The sequence below is a fragment of the Notolepis coatsorum genome (genome assembly GCF_963971535.1).
Source record: "Notolepis coatsorum genome assembly, chromosome: 14".
Taxonomy (NCBI): Eukaryota; Metazoa; Chordata; class Actinopteri; order Aulopiformes; family Paralepididae; genus Notolepis; species Notolepis coatsorum.
Window position 1 is genome coordinate 31,929,179 of NC_140178.1, and position 16,647 is coordinate 31,945,825.

General features: G+C 47.5%; 2 protein-coding genes across 3 annotated transcripts in view; one reads left to right on the forward strand and one right to left on the reverse strand.

Annotated features, from left to right (window-relative positions):
• Positions 1 to 16,647, forward strand: part of rundc3aa (RUN domain containing 3Aa) — a 32,704-nt gene that overhangs the window by 4,159 nt on the left and 11,898 nt on the right. The window contains exons 2-7 of one of the 2 annotated variants that reach the window (XM_084328197.1): positions 8,093 to 8,220; positions 9,447 to 9,580; positions 10,472 to 10,557; positions 11,181 to 11,270; positions 11,535 to 11,615; positions 12,463 to 12,628. In XM_084328197.1, coding sequence (XP_084184323.1) covers positions 8,093 to 8,220; positions 9,447 to 9,580; positions 10,472 to 10,557; positions 11,181 to 11,270; positions 11,535 to 11,615; positions 12,463 to 12,628 — 685 coding nt within the window. The remainder of the gene's footprint in view (positions 1 to 8,092; positions 8,221 to 9,446; positions 9,581 to 10,471; positions 10,558 to 11,180; positions 11,271 to 11,534; positions 11,616 to 12,462; positions 12,629 to 16,647) is intronic. The other variant, XM_084328198.1, reaches the window with a different exon arrangement.
• zwi (zwilling) lies at positions 1,109 to 5,657 on the reverse strand. The gene is made up of 2 exons (XM_084328210.1): positions 5,036 to 5,657; positions 1,109 to 3,089 (listed from the first exon to the last, which is right to left on the reverse strand). The coding sequence occupies exon 1, from the start codon at positions 5,532 to 5,534 to the stop codon at positions 5,280 to 5,282; it is 255 nt and encodes an 84-aa protein (XP_084184336.1). The 5' UTR covers positions 5,535 to 5,657; the 3' UTR covers positions 1,109 to 3,089; positions 5,036 to 5,279.

Consider the following 16,647-nt stretch of genomic DNA (forward strand, 5'->3'; position numbering starts at 1 on the left):
TATAGAATATATGATGGGTCCGCAAACATCGTGAAAATGGTCACTAACGCTGGCGCCAGGGAGTAAAGATGGAAAAACAGCCTGGCAGTCAATGAGTTAACAATTGTGTGTATTGAGCCGTACTGTATTGTACCCATTCTGCAATCTGTTAATACAATTTTCAATCAATCAATCAAAACTCTCACCAGTAAGATGTGGTTCTAAATGGAGCTCCTGTAGGAACAGGGACATAACTGTTGACTCATAAACATGTGGGTTTGGTTTGATCAGCGGGCTCTGATCAACCCCCTCCCCCGGTAAGGTCTGGGCTGTGCTGGCATGTTTGTGTCCAGCGTGTTGTCACCAGGGGAAGTGGGGAAGTTCAGTTGTCAAGGGAACTATCTAGCCTATCGCTTGAGGGAGATATGGGGTCCAATGAATGATAGCAGAAGTGACATTGTTTTGCACAGATTTGCTCTCTAACTTCCCCTCCCCGACAATGCTATCAGTGTTGTAGTCGAGTCACTAAATCTCGAGTCTGAGTCGAGTCTCGAGTCCCCAATGTCCGAGTCCGAGTCTGAGTCACCAAAGAAGAGCCCGAGTCGAGTCCCCATTACCCTAGTCCGATTCATCAAGGTTGAGTCCACTCCAGTCTGGCAGTCAAAGAGCTGACATACAAATAAAAAAAGGTCTACATTAAACATTAATGACACAGCGGTCACCATTTCAAAGGGAGTTTATTTACTTTGTGACATAATAGCCAAACAAATGCACTAGCCATCAATACCTTATGGCAAATTATTAGGGCCTATTCAATTTATTTATTTTATAAATAACTGTATTTATCAATTAACAAGTCTTGAGTCCTCATCTGCACCTTCCGTCCAATGCTCGAGTCCAAGTCTGAGTCATCAGTGCTCAAGTCCAAGTCGAGTCACAAGTCCTGAAAATCAGTCCTGGACTCGAGTGCTACAACACTGAATGCTATCACACCATAAGAGTTGACATCTTTGTGTTTACCTCCAGTGGACGTGTGTGGCGTTGAAATGAGCGAATAAATAAGCAACCAGAAACCCAAAAAATGCACACCAGATTCCGAAGTAGACACACAATCAAGCACATTTCTTTTATTACAGTACCTTACGGTCGAAGGTTCCTTCTGCCTTTTAGTGACACATGCAGTGTAACAGAACGTAAAACATCACATAGAGCAATACTTCAAAAGAAAAAACGTTTTCATAACAGACTTGAGACTTCGAGAAAATGTTAGCACAAAGAGACGACTGTTTTCACTTGGGTCATTTTTCCACTGACCGACCTTTACAAAGTACACTTAAAGTCAAGCGTTTTAAAAAGACTCGAGACAGAAGACGCGGGACACCAAAAAAAGAAAACCTTAAAACAATTTTCCATCAGTAATGCTTATTATAACTTTCTTTCCGTTTTATAGCGAAAGACGTGGATTAAGTTCAACCGGAGGGCACTTCTTTTCCAGGCTTTGTACATCTGTATCACCGGTCCGCCTCTCTCTCTCTCTCAGAGGCTGGCATGGCATTATCGATCAAAATGGCTGTCACACTATGAGTCCGTGTGACATGTTTTTCTTTCATCATGTCAGCCATAGTCCAGTGACAGGAAGATGGGCGTTACAATAGTCAACGGCTGTGTCTGAGAGATGCTGTATCTGCAGGTTGACTCCTCTGGACCTCTGGTTGTGCTTGGAGTCAGGCTGGGCGACGCTGTGGGCCCTGCGCGCCCCGGCTATCATGTTTGCGTGGATCAGCGGGGGCAGGGAGGCCTTAGTGCACGGCTGTGCGATACAGTATACGGGCTGGTTCCGCTGACAGAGAGACACGGCTACAGTACCTTCGGATAATTAAAACCTACCTAAGCTAAGCTCACGTTAGTGTTATGTTAGCACACCAGCTCAAGCATTTGTTGCCTAATACATTTTTGCATAATAAAGACATCTTTTCCTTCACTATCACTTCATACACATTGAACATACAATCGACACACAGGAGATTAACATCTTCTATCATGGGACCTCATTGAAGGGCTTGTTTTGTATTGTTTTGACATTTCCCCCCAGGGGGTTGCCTGGGGTTTTAACATTTGGGGTTGTGGATCCTCTGATTCTAACACAGGTCTAACACAGGTCTAACACAGGTCTAACACAGGTCTAACTCAGGTCTAACACAGGTCTAACACAGGGAATGCGTTGATGTAGAATGTCCTCATCAACAGTATTCATCGTTAGGGGTCATAATGAAGGACAAACCAAGTTATCTTTCCTTGCTGTGGCAGAGTGTGATCACCTCTCACATGTCTGCTACATCTAGACACAGCGTCCAATTATTCTATCAAAGTCTTTTCCCACTATGTCATATTTTATCTAAAAAGAAAAGAAAAAATAATTAACCTATTTTTACCTATGTACAGCAATGGACACGTGTGTGTAGTGGAACGATAACCTGGTCAAACATTTGCACCATCACAAGGAACATCCCTTTCACATTAGGTTTACGTCGTGTCGAATATTTATTTTCTTTTTCTTTTGCTCTTTTTTTCTTTTTCACATAATTCTCCAGAGTATGGGCAACTCGTGAGGTTGATGGTAAAGCAACGTGACTTAAGTCTCAAGGATAATGGTTGTTTGCGGTGGGGGTCAGTGGGGGATTCCACGCCTATGGAGATAATCCAATGGAAAAAGTGATCATTTTATGGCTATATGGCTGCAGGGGACTTTATCATACTGTCAATTATAGGATGGAGTTTGATTATGAACTCCCACCTCTCCGCAGTGCAGCCGTTGCTATAGGCAACGTGGCAGAGGCTAAGGTGCACTTCTTCTACTTGGGGTGGATCATTCATATAGGGATTCACATGTGATTCCAGTTCACACTACTCTGCTGTGTTGAAATAGGCCAAACCGGGAGCATCAGCGGTCACAAGGGGTGGTGTTTTGTTTTTTTCTACAGGCCACATGCTGCTCTGTAATGAGTTACTGTCTTGTGGCATTATTCTGGCTGAGAGCTCGCATGCCGTGGGTCCATGACTGGAGGAACAGTGTTGTTGTTGTTGTTGTTGTTGTTGTTGACACGGTGAACCTAAGAAAACATAAATAAGATGGGTGAGGCTTTAGAGGTCATGTATGTCATGTCTTTAGGACAAACGCACAAGGACAGGAATGAACAGGAGTGTTGTTGGATACTGACTGAGGCATTGTGTTTTCTGAGATCTTCTCTCAAGATCTGCTACTATTCTCATAAAAGCACCTCTTTATCCTCTCGGAAGTAGCTGTGCCATTGTAAATTAACCTATCTCAAGCCCCGCCCTCTTTTCTTGATCCTCCAATCACAACTGTTGCTTCCAGAGGGGAAGCAACAGTTGTGAGTGGAGGATCAAGAAAGGAGGGCGGGGCTTGAGACCGGTCATTTGTTAACATCTCAAAAAAAGAACCCTCTGTTTGCGATTATTTTGATTTTGTAGCTAATGTTTCAGAGGGGGCTAGCCTACTTGTTTACCTTTATCTGACCTTGCTAAAACAAAACCCACGGGGCGTGTGCATCGGAACTTTCAAATCACAGTGTTGGTAACCCAACCGCCTCCATCTAATGTCTCCCCTGTGACGTGTCGTACATTTACCCTTCATATTTTCCTCCCTGTCTAATTTGAAGTTTCTGATTTCTGTTCTCAGTACTTCCCATTTCCAGCACCCTTCATTGTCCTTCTTTCACCCTGCTCCGTTCACACATGCTCAGACCATGCAACACTTTCCCCTGGACCCTCAGTTCACAGGGGGGAGGGGGGCACACACACCCTACTTATATATCATCTCTCAACACTATTATTGCTCCTGTCAGATTTTGACCCGCCCATCATATTTTGACCCTCCCTATTTTGACAGGACTAGGTAATTTCCTCTGACGTCCTCCTGTTCTCTAGATGGAGACAGAGGATGCTGATCCATCATTAGAGGACAAGACGGCTCCCTCATAGTCCAGGATTAAACACACCATCAGGTGGTGTCCCACAAAACTGTGGCCCGTGAGGAGTCCTCCTGTGTCAGCTGATCCTGCCGGTTATGCCACGACTAGGGAGAGAGAGAGAGAGAGCGAGAGAGGTGAAGAGAGAGGTGAGAAAGAGAGAGAGGAAGAGAGAAGTGAGAAAGAGAGAGATAGGAGTCAGGGAAAGGTACACGCAGAAGGACAATGTCCTAACAACTCGCAGTTCAGAGAACGAGTTAAAAGATCTTTCTGTTTTTGGTTAGATTATTACAAAGGAAGGCATTAGTTATAGGTGGTATTGGTAATGAAACAGGACTGAGGGAGTATAGTAAACCAGAAAGAGAGAGAGAAAGAAAGAGAGAGAGAGAAAGAGAGAGGGAGGGGGAGAGAGAGAGAGAAAAGAACAAGAGGTTGTTTGAAGAGAGGGAGCTGAGAGTGGGCCTGGCTGTGATCCAAGGAGAGTGAGAGGGGGCACAAAAGAGCTTGTCATAAGGCTCTGCGGTTGTTTTTCAGTGTCAAATCGTACCAAGTGCACGTAGCTGTGGCACTCCAAACATTTGCATCTGAGGCATGTGAGTTATTCCAGGTCTTTAACTCCCCCTTCTGATCAGAAGACCTCAGGCCCATTTTCTAAACCAATCCACTGTTGTGGATTCTGCTAATCCTCCATTGAATCTTGTTGTTGCAATCAGACTCGGATGAGATTATTTTAATTACATCAATTAAATCAACGCTGATCTTCTATGTCATAATATGAATCACATTTGCTTTTTAACCTGCTTTTTAAAGTTCCTGCTGCAACACGAAAGACTATCTGAAACTTAAACCTGTGTATAAGAAACGGATGGTTTTGCCCCTGAACTTTGTGCTAGCAAACTGACACTGACCGCCACAGATATTTTTGGCAACAGGGAATTCTCTAGGTGTCGGCGGTGTGCAGAACCCCAACAGGACATGTGTACGCCCCAAACCAAAACCCAGGGATTTACCTGCGTGTTTTCAGTAGAGTGACTATGATTATCTGACAGAATTCTCAATCCACTGACCTGTATCTCTGATAAATCCTGCATGATCAAAAAAGTAAAAAAGCTCCAAAAGCAACGTTAATCCAATTTTAGAAGTTTTGATAAACCCCCCCGCAGAGTATACGGCGACGTCCTCATGTTGTTCCCTGTGGTGGTGGTGGTGGTGGTGGTGGTGGTGGTGGTGGTGGTGGTGTTGTGTTCTGTCCTTTTGTGTCGTGGAGATGGACGCCGGTCTCCCCGCCCCGGCGATGAGGTCCCTTCTCATCTAGAGGGTCTTGTTCTTGCGCTTGGGAAAGAAGGCTTTCCGGAACGAGGTGGTGGTGCTGCCCCTGCTGAAGGACGCGCCACCGAGGGAGATCTTGGTCTTCCCGCTGGTGATGGTGGAGGAGCCCAGAGAGGTGGTGCTCCTGCCCCGGGCGATGAACGAGCTGCCCATGGAGTACTTGCTTTTCGCCCTCTTTATCTGCGTGTTGCCCACGGCCAGGGCCGTCTTGCCCTCGGTGATGCTGGTGTTGCCCATTGGGGAGAAGAGCGTCTTCCTGACCCAGACGAGACGGCGGATTTCGGGGTTCACTCGCCAAGGCACATCGCACACTCATGCGGCACACCCTGCTCTGCAGAAGCCCCTGGGTGTGATAGTGAGTTAGTGACCCGTGGCGATGATCCCCCAGACCAGACCAGAATGCTAAGCGCGGACAGAGCTACCCCCGTGTCTCACATAATGCCTTCGTTGAGCTCGTTATACGTGGGCTCTGGAAGGCCACATACCACCCATGTGTCCCCGTGAATGGACAGAGGCAGTCGTAGGTGGCCACAGCCTATCTAGGGGGGGGACCGGGGACCGGGGACAGTGGAACGATTGTCACGTCTCCGCGACGACACTGAGCAGCTGAAGGAGACATTGTTGCAAAGAGAGACAATCTGGAGTGACATCACTCTTATTCTGAACCATTGTTCCCTATATCCCACTGGTAGAAAGACATGGCCTCGCCCTTGGTGCACAAACGCCATATAAACCATGTGTGAAATTAACCGCGCTACCGTGTGATGAATGGTGAATGCAAGGTATCCATATTTTCCTGTTATTACTTCTTATTTATATCATTTTCACCTCCTTTCTTTGTGCATTTGGCCTTTCATTTGAAATATGGGCGTGGTCCCATCAGGGGTCGTTTTCTTTCATCCATTTGTGTCCTCATCGAATTGTATCAAATTTAGTCTTAATATTCTTCCACCTTACGACATTTGGATCACAAGAGTATTACTTAAAATATCCGATTTGTAAACAAAACAAAAAAAAATTAAATCAAGCCAAGCAGCAGTGTTGAGGCATATGGTTACTTTTATGAGCACTATCACATCAATCAATCCTTACAGTTCTCTATTTCATCAAGTACCTTTGATCATATGGCAGCATTATAGTTATTGAGATGCACGCATACCTTTAAAAAAATATATAGACCAACGCAACATGCTGTCTTCCACCAACGTGGATAGTTTGATTACTGCACAGGCACATTATACAGGACGACAGGGTTTTAAGGAGACCAGTGCTGACGCCACGCGCTCTTGTGACTCTCCACATACATCACACACATACCCCTCCCTGCCAACACACCACGGAACCCTATCTCATCACTGTCACATTTGAATAATGCTCTCTGCGGGGCAGCAAGCACCGGGACATCTTACTCATCCGAGTGCAAAGCCTGTTAGTTCTGCAACTCGCTTTCTCACACGGGAATCCGGGCTGTTGGGTAAATGTTGTACAAAATAAGCGATAGGTCATGTTTCACCGACACACAATGCACATTTAGCACAAACACAATTAAGGCATCGATTTCATAGTGACGTTGAGCTACTGACCTGCTAAAGCTGACCGGGTATTAGACAACATCCACACAGAGTGTGCGTACAGTATTCACATGTGAAAATCCCAGTAGGTGTTGCTTTGAGTTTGGTTGCCCCTGGTGAGGGTGGTTTTGATCGCGGACACAGACTTGGTTCCAACAGTGCAGGTCAAGGTGATGAGGGCGCTTGTGGTGTCGCCCCGCGTGACGGAGGTTTTGCCCATCGCCACCGTGGTGTTTCCCAAGGCGACGGTGGTTCGGCTCCAGGCGATAGAGGATCTGCCCCAGGACACGGCGTATTTAGTCTTCAGGATCGAAACCCTGCCTTTAGTGAAGGAGGTCTTGCTCGACAAGAATGCGGTTTTCCACTCATCGGTAGAGTCTTTGTTTGATGGCTTTGCCGGTCTGGATGCCTTCTTAGCCCTGGCGCCTGGAGTCCTGTCCATCTAAGTGGTCCTGCGCTTGGACATTAGCGCTTTGCGGAAGGAGGTCTTGGTGGTTCCCCTGGTGAAGCTGGCTCTTCCCAGAGCGACGGTCGTCTTCTCCCTCTGGATGGTGGAATCTCCCATGGAGGTGGTGGTCACTCCCCTGAAGATGGAGGAGTTGCCTAAGGAGACGGTAGTCTTCCCCCTGGCTATAGAGGTTCTCCCCACAGCCAGGGCAGTCTTGCCCTCGGTGATGCTCGTGTTGCCCATAATGGAAGCGGGAGGCGGTCAGCCTTAGCCTGGCTCCTAGCTCGCTCGCAGCATAACCCTCCTGCCTCTCAGCGGAGCAGGGTGTTGTGTACGGAGGTCAACAGCCAAGCTAAAACAGTGGCAGCAGCAGCTCTAAATACATCACACCACCTTGTACTCGGGGGGGGGGGGGGGGGGGGGGTTGTTGGGGGGGGGTATATTTGACCACTCTTTGATTTAGCCGGTTCGTTAGAAATACAAGACCCAAATTGACCTGGAAGCGCGTAGCGGACAAAGGCTGCAGTGCCGCCGGTCGTGTCATCTGCTCATCGGTTGTTCAGACAGGGTGTTAATTGTGTTGTTGTCACGACAACGCAGCCGAGGGACTGAAGGGGTACATTGTGTAGCACACAAGACAATTGGGGGTGACCTCAGCAGAGTAAGATGGCGAGGCTCCCAAAAAAAAAGAAACTCCTCCCTGCCATTGTTGCGAGATGCAAGTACAGTCGTACATTTGTATGTGATGTGTGAGTTTGTCTGTCCGCCTCCTCCAGGTTCTCTGTGAAGACTCTCCTGGAGAAGTACACCGCAGAGCCCATAGACGACTCCTCGGACGAGTTTGTCAACTTTGCCGCCATTTTAGAACACATCCTCAGCCACCGCTTCAAAGGTAACACAGCAGGTAACATACTGTAGTATATCACAAGAGAAGATGGTAACACAGCAGGTAACATACTGTAGTATATCACAAGAGACGATGGTAACATACTGTAGTATATCACAAGAGAGAGAAGATGGTAACATACTGTAGTATATCACAAGAGAGAGAAGATGGTAACATACTGTAGTATATCACAAGAGAAGATGGTAACATACTGTAGTATATCACAAGAGAGAGAAGATGGTAACATACTGTAGTATATCACAAGAGAAGATGGTAACATACTGTAGTATATCACAAGAGAAGATGGTAACATACTGTAGTATATCACAAGAGAAGATGGTAACATACTGTAGTATATCACAAGAGAAGATGGTAACATACTGTAGTATATCACAAGAGAGAGAAGATGGTAACATACTGTAGTATAGCACAAGAGAAGATGGTAACATACTGTAGTATATCACAAGAGAAGATGGTAACATACTGTAGTATATCACAAGAGAAGATGGTAACATACTGTAGTATATCACAAGAGAAGATGGTAACATACTGTAGTACAGTATATCACAAGAGAATATGGTAACATACTGTAGTACAGTATAGCACAAGAGAAGATGGTAAAATACTGTAGTATATCACAAGAGAAGATGGTAACATACTGTAGTACAGTATATCACAAGAGAAGATGGTAACATACTGTAGTATATCACAAGAGAGAGAAGATGGTAACATACTGTAGTATATCACAAGAGAGAGAAGATGGTAACATACTGTAGTATATCACAAGAGAGAGAAGATGGTAACATACTGTAGTATATCACAAGAGAAGATGGTAACATACTGTAGTATATCACAAGAGAGAGAAGATGGTAACATACTGTAGTATATCACAAGAGACGATGGTAACATACTGTAGTATATCACAGAAGATGGTAACATACTGTAGTACAGTATATCACAAGAGAAGATGGGACAAGTACTGTAGACTTCATTGATCAATTAATATCGCTTTTGAAATGTGATAATAAAAGTACAACATACAGAATATGAAAGCCTCAGTAAGGTTTATCAAACACAATACAGTATACGATAGAGACTGCTAAATGTAATGATTTAATTGCCCAGAACAGAGCACTGGTCTTACTGTGCCTACAGTGAGATATAGTGGTGATGACGTGTATCTGTATATAAACTGTATTGAGCTGTAAATATGAATGATGCTTGTGTTTTAATTCTTGGACCAGGTTCAGGAAGCTGGTTCAGCTCAGATGGTCAGCGCAGTTTCTGGGAATACATCCGGCTGGCTTGCAGCAAGGTGCAGAACAACTGCATCGCCAGCATAGAAAACATTGAAAACATCAGCACATCACGAGCCAAGGCAAGGACTGTGACTGTGACTGTGTGTGTGTGTGTGTGTGTGTGTGTGTGTGTGTGTGTGTGTGTGTGTGTGTGTGTGTGTGTGTGTGTGTGTGTGTGTGTGTGTGTGTGTGTGTGTGTGTGTGTGTGTGTGTGTGTGTGTGTGTGTGTGTGTGTGTGTGTGTGTGTGTGTGTGTGTGTGTGTGTGTGTGTGTGTGTGTGTGTGTGTGTGTGTGTGTGTGTGTGTGTGTGTGTGTGTGTGTGTGTGTGTGTGTGTGTGTGTGTGTGTGTGTGTGTGTGTGTGTGTGTGTGTGTGTGTGTGTGTGTGTGTGTGTGTGTGTGTGTGTGTGTGTGTGTGTGTGTGTGTGTGTGTGTGTGTGTGTGTGTGTGTGTGTGTGTGTGTGTGTGTGTGTGTGTGTGTGTGTGTGTGTGTGTGTGTGTGTGTGTGTGTGTGTGTGTGTGTGTGTGTGTGTGTGTGTGTGTGTGTGTGTGTGTGTGTGTGTGTGTGTGTGTGTGTGTGTGTGTGTGTGTGTGTGTGTGTGTGTGTGTGTGTGTGTGTGTGTGTGTGTGTGTGTGTGAGAGAGAGAGAGAGAGAGAGACCCCCTTGGGGGTGTAACAGTCTTTGAAGCTAGCCTAAAAGTGGGAGGGGCCTTTGAGCCACTGCCCATGCACACTGAATAACTCGAAGCCAGCAGCTGCACGTTTGTAGATTTTTAGGCTGTTGTCAGCCGTGTTTTGTCTCACTGAAACCCTGTACAGGGCCAACCACCCCACTCTATTATAGTTTCTATAATAAATCCATGGTTCCCACTCAATTCCTTCTCTGTGTTTATGTGTCCCCAACACACACACGCACGCACGCACGCACGCGCACACACACACACACACACACTCACACTCACACACTCTGCAGGGTCGGGCATGGATTCGAGTGGCCCTAATGGAAAAGCGACTGTCTGAATATGTGGCCACAGCCCTGAGGGACACCAGAACGACCAGGTCAGACTGGAAACCACTTAATAACTGTCCTTGACCATTGGTCTAATAATTGTTTAGTGTATTTGCTTCACACCACTGTATTGTGTTGTGAATGATTGTAGATGTAAAACAATACATTTTATCATTGCAATGATGCCAGTGAGGTACGTGTAGTTTTTCAGAACTCAGACATTCAAATAAATTAAAATGACTAATTGACTAAAAACATCTGACTGTAATGACTCACCAGCTAATATACTACATCCTTTTCCACTGATAATGTGTCCAGTTGTCCATTATAGTGTAGGGCTTCCCCCTCTCTCTTGATTAATCAATTAATGCAGAATGAGATATTTTCTGAAAAAAAAGAACATCTCTGGTAACCATGACTTTGCAACTTTGGGATACTTAGAAAAGTGCTATATAAATGTAATGTATTCTTCTTCTTCTTATTAATAATAAAGAGTTTTTTCTGCATTATTGCATGTGGGACATTTTTCTTTTTACAGATGTGTCTATTAAATCAACTAATCCATTAGTCGCCAAAATGTATGGTTAGTCGAGCGCCCCCCTACAGTGTTTGACACATCGCTAATAAATCGGTAAACCCACACTCCAGTAATAACTACACCTTCACTTTACAGGAGATTCTATGATGACGGTGCCATTATGCTGCGTGAGGAGGCCACTGTTCTGACAGGCATGCTCATTGGGCTCAGTGCCATAGACTTCAGGTGAAATCCTTGTTTATTTTAAATACAGCACAAGGTTTTAAAACCCAGGACCCAAACTCATTAAATGGAGATATATCCCTGGCACCCCGGGGTCATTCAAGTCCACACATGCTACGAGGAGACTGGGCAGTAACAGGTTCATGGCCCATTTTAGGTCCGACCTATATTTTTAGGAAACACTGCTCTAGAGACAAATCTTTACTAGGACTATATTTAACATGATCTTAAACAGCAGTCTTAACATTTTCTTCTCTCTGTGTGCAGTTTTTGCTTGAAGGGGGAGGTGCTGGATGGGAAATCCCCAGCAGTGATTGACTATACACCCTACCTGAAGTTCACTCAGAGGTGAGGCAGACTCAGTGGCTCCAGTCAGTCATCACAAGCAGAGCCACTTTAATTGCCAGATATAAGTGCACAGGAATTCATATAGGTGGCATTGATGCAGAGATATATTGACAACACAGTAACACACTTGTGGTATACAAGGGTAACTCGGACCTCACATTCAGCGCAGAGGCAGTGGATGACAATTGATCTATCTCAAGCCCCACCCTCTTTTCTTGATCCTCCAATCACAACTGTTGCTTTCCTCGGGTTTGAGCTATGTCAATTGATAAACTGGAGACGATGCATAACATACGGTATATCTCCATTTGGATATTTTCAATATCGCTTCCCTTTTTTTATTGAAAGTCCACACATGTTGTGAGTAATTGTCATGAACCTAATGACTATGAAACCCATTGAAAACCTAGTGTATAACATAAAGAATACATGTTCTTCTTAGTTTTTCTTTATTAATTCCTGAAAAGTTGCTGTCCATTACTATTACTGTAATGCAATCCATTAGCAATACAGTATACAGCATATCACAAGTTTTCTTCTACTGCTGAATTTCCCCTAATTTTAATCTTTAAACACAGCGCACTTTAAATTCCAATGTATGTATTTTATACCTACAAATGATGTGTATGAAAGAGTCCATGCACTGCAGAAATCTTTGGAATATTTTCATATATGCTGCTTTTCTCCACTTCACCAGCCAACAGAGGTGTGCAAATTCTTCCTAGTATACTGTACCTACAAATTACAGAGTATTATTAATTTATACTATTATTATTTAAAAAAAAAATTATTATAATATATTTTTTTTAATGATGTTTTACGGCTCTCTGGTGTCTCTGCTTTGCAGCTATGACTACCTGAGTGATGAGGAGGACCGTCGCAGTGTGGACAGCAGCAACAGCGAGGAGAGCGTCCCAGAGCATCCCTACATCCCCCTGGTCACCGACGAGGAGAGCTGGAGCAACAAGTGTCGCAAGATGGAGCAGAGGTTTAAGATTGTTTACGCCCAGAAGGTGACCGACATCATAACATTTTTATTTTGTTTATTTGTATATCTATTATTCCTTGTTTTCAGGATCTGTTTTTAAGCTATATGTGAGGTTTTGCCCGCTGCTCACTACCTTTTCTCTGTTTCTTTAAGCCTATACTGTTTATTTCCCTTCTCACTCACTCTCTCTAGCCCCCACCCTCTCGTTCCTTACCCTTAGTGGCCACACCTGTTCGATATTCTATTATCTCTCGCACCTGTGGTGGCAGGCTAATTAGTCCCCCTGTGGGCTTTAAATACCAGGGCGCTTCCCCTCGTTTTGGCGTGGGGTCGTGTTGTATACTTGCCGAGTCATATTCTCTAAACATCTAGACTCTTTCGGGAGATCCTCTGTCTGCCTATGCTGTTCCATTCTCCGGCGTCGAGATGTTTGCTCCAGCCTTCGCCAGCTGTCGCCGTTGCCTGTGGGGGAGACTGGTCTGCGCTCCCTGTACTTCCACGGGAGGCACCCCAGCGTTCCACTGCAGACCCCCGCGCAGCTGTTCGTCCTGACGCACATCCAGACCAGCGCAGACGCTCTCCAGTCCTCAGCGCGCAACGCGCATCTTCCAAGGACGCTCGAGCTTGGCACGCTCTCCAGACCAGCGCGCAACGCGCATCTTCCAAGGACGCTCGAGCTTGGCACGCTCTCCAGACCAGCGCGCAACGCGCATCTTCCAAGAACCCTCGAGCTTGGCACGCTCTCCAGACCAGCGCGCAACGCGCATCTTCCAAGGACGCTCGAGCTTGGCACGCTCTCCAGACCAGCGCGCAACGCGCATCTTCCAAGAACCCTCGAGCTTGGCACGCTCTCCAGACCAGCGCGCAACGCGCATCTTCTAGACCTTCGTGCTTGGCACACTCCTCCTCGCAGACGCACCCCGACGCGTCCCTCGGTTCCGGTGCGCACTCAAGCAGTGGCGCACCACTCTGTTCCTCGGCTCCGACAGTCGGCTACCCGGTGACGACACCTTCGCCACCGCCGCCTGTTCCAGCACCACTCTGTTCCTCGGCTCCGACAGTCGGCTACCCGGTGACGACACCTTCGCCACCGCCGCCTGTTCCAGCACCACTCTGTCCTCGGCTCCGACAGTCGGCTACCCGGTGACGACACCTTCGCCACCGCCGCCTGTTCCAGCACCACTCTGTCCTCGGCTCGGACTGCCGGCTCCCCGGTGGCGATACCCTCGCCACCGCCGCCTGTTCCAGCACCACTCTGTCCTCGGCTCGGACAGCCGGCACCCCGCCGCTGCTGTTCCTGTACCATTACGCATACGCTGGGTGAGTTTTGATTGTGATGTCACTCTCCCAGCGTATTGCCTCTGTTAGTTAGTTTGGACATTTCATCTCCCAGCGTATTGCCTCTGTTAGTTAGTTTGGACATTTCATCTCCCAGCGTATTGCCTCTGTTTTTGGTTCTCACTTAGAATAGTATTTTTGGACTTTACATCTCCCCCTGTGTGTTTGTCACACGAAGATATTATTACTTTGTTCACTTTGTTATTTGGACTGTTCTGCACCTGCTCTGTTTTTTCCCTTTGTGCATTAACTATCTCCTCTGTCCTGCAGAGCGGCCCAGATGATTTCCACCAGTCCTCCCAGTTCCTCCCTGTTCCCCAGCCCGCCTCCGCGGGCCTCAGTCCCCTAGTCCCTAGTCCTCTATCCCTAGCTCTCCTAGTCCCTAGTCCTCTTTCCCTAGTTCTCCTAGTCCCTAGTCCTCTATCCCTAGCTCTCCTAGTCCCTAGTCCTCTCTCCCTAGTTCTCCTTGTCCCTTGTTTACCTAGTCTCTAGTTCCTCTGTCCCAAGGCGTTCCCTTAACCTTCCCTTAGGCGTTCCCTTACCTTCCCATAGTGTTCCCTTTTTCCTGCCCGCCTCTTAAAGGCACCCTTCCTTCCCCTCATATTATATTCCTGTATTTGTGATTCTCCCTTAAAGGGACAGTGCCCTTTCCCCTGTTTTTCCCTGTGTTTCAATAAATATCTGTTTCTTGGCAAACCATCATACCTGTCTTGTGTTGTGCGATTGGGGTCGGTTACAAACCATAACAGTACGACCCCACCAAGTCTACGACCCCAGCCAGCACAGACTGTGTATGTTGAGTTTGCCTTTTTTTTTTCTTGTTCCCTCTAGCTCCCCTGTTAGCCCTGTTAGCTCCCCTGTTAGCTTGTTAGTCTCCCCTCTAGCTTCCCTGTTAGCCCAGTTTAGCTTCCTTGTTAGTCCTGTTTAGCTCCCTTGTTAGCCTGTTACTCCCCTGTTTAGCTTGTTAGTCTCCCCGGTTAGCTCCCCTGTTTGCTCCCCGTTTGCCCTGTTTGACCCCCCTGTAGCTAGCCAGGCCCAAGCAGCTAACCCGGTCCCTCTGCATGGCCTCCACTTTTTTTGTGTAGTTTATCCCACTGCTAGGACTGCCCTTTTCAGCTAGCAAGGTTAGTTTTTCTCACACAGCTAGGACTGTCCTTCCAGCTAGCTTGTTCTCTCATGCTGGTCCAGCCCTGTCTGCCAGCCTAGCTCCGGCAGCTAGCGCAGCCTCTATGTAGATGTAGCAGTACAGCTAGCATAGGCCCTGTAGCTATCAGTGCCTTGGCAGCTACCCTTTCCCTCTGCTTGCCTAGCTCGGCAGCTAGCGCAGCCTCTATGTTGATGTAGCAGTACAGCTAGCATAGGCCCTGTAGCTATCAGTGCCCTGGCAGCTACCCTTTCCCTCTGCTAGCCTGGCTCCGGCAGCTTGCGCAGCCTCTATGTTGATGTAGCAGTACAGCTAGCAGAGGCCCTGTAGCTATCAGTGCCCTGGCAGCAACCTTCCCTCTGCTAGCCCTTTCCCGGTGCTACCATGGTTACCCCTTTGCTACCCTGCTTGCCCCTCAGTTCCTCTAGACCAGTTGCTCTAGACCAGTTCTCTAGACCCAGTCCCTCTAGACCAGTTCCTCTAGACCAGTTCTCTAGACCAGTTCCTCTAGACTAGTTCCTCTAGACCGGTTCCTCTAGACCAGTTCCCCCAGTTACCCCTCGGCGACCCTGTTTCTTTTGCTAGCCCCACTCTTGTGGTGGCTTCCCCTGCTGGCTTGGCCAGTACCTCTTGTTTTGCCCCCTGCCACTCTGTCTGTATTTGTTTTGGGTCGCCGGGTGGCTCCCGTTGGAGGGGGGGATACTGTGAGGTTTTGCCCGCTGCTCACTACCTTTTCTCTGTTTCTTTAAGCCTATACTGTTTATTTCCCTTCTCACTCACTCTCTCTAGCCCCCACCCTCTCGTTCCTTACCCTTAGTGGCCACACCTGTTCGATATTCTATTATCTCTCGCACCTGTGGTGGCAGGCTAATTAGTCCCCCTGTGGGCTTTAAATACCAGGGCGCTTCCCCTCGTTTTGGCGTGGGGTCGTGTTGTATACTTGCCGAGTCATATTCTCTAAACATCTAGACTCTTTCGGGAGATCCTCTGTCTGCCTATGCTGTTCCATTCTCCGGCGTCGAGATGTTTGCTCCAGCCTTCGCCAGCTGTCGCCGTTGCCTGTGGGGGAGACTGGTCTGCGCTCCCTGTACTTCCACGGGAGGCACCCCAGCGTTCCACTGCAGACCCCCGCGCAGCTGTTCGTCCTGACGCACATCCAGACCAGCGCAGACGCTCTCCAGTCCTCAGCGCGCAACGCGCATCTTCCAAGGACGCTCGAGCTTGGCACGCTCTCCAGACCAGCGCGCAACGCGCATCTTCCAAGGACGCTCGAGCTTGGCACGCTCTCCAGACCAGAGCGCAACGTGCATCTTCCAAGAACCCTCGAGCTTGGCACGCTCTCCAGACCAGCGCGCAACGCGCATCTTCCAAGGACGCTCGAGCTTGGCACGCTCTCCAGACCAGCGCGCAACGCGCATCTTCCAAGAACCCTCGAGCTTGGCACGCTCTCCAGACCAGCGCGCAACGCGCATCTTCTAGACCTTCGTGCTTGGCACACTCCTCCTCGCAGACGCACCCCGACGCGTCCCTCGGTTCCGGTGCGCACTCAAGCAGTGGCGCAC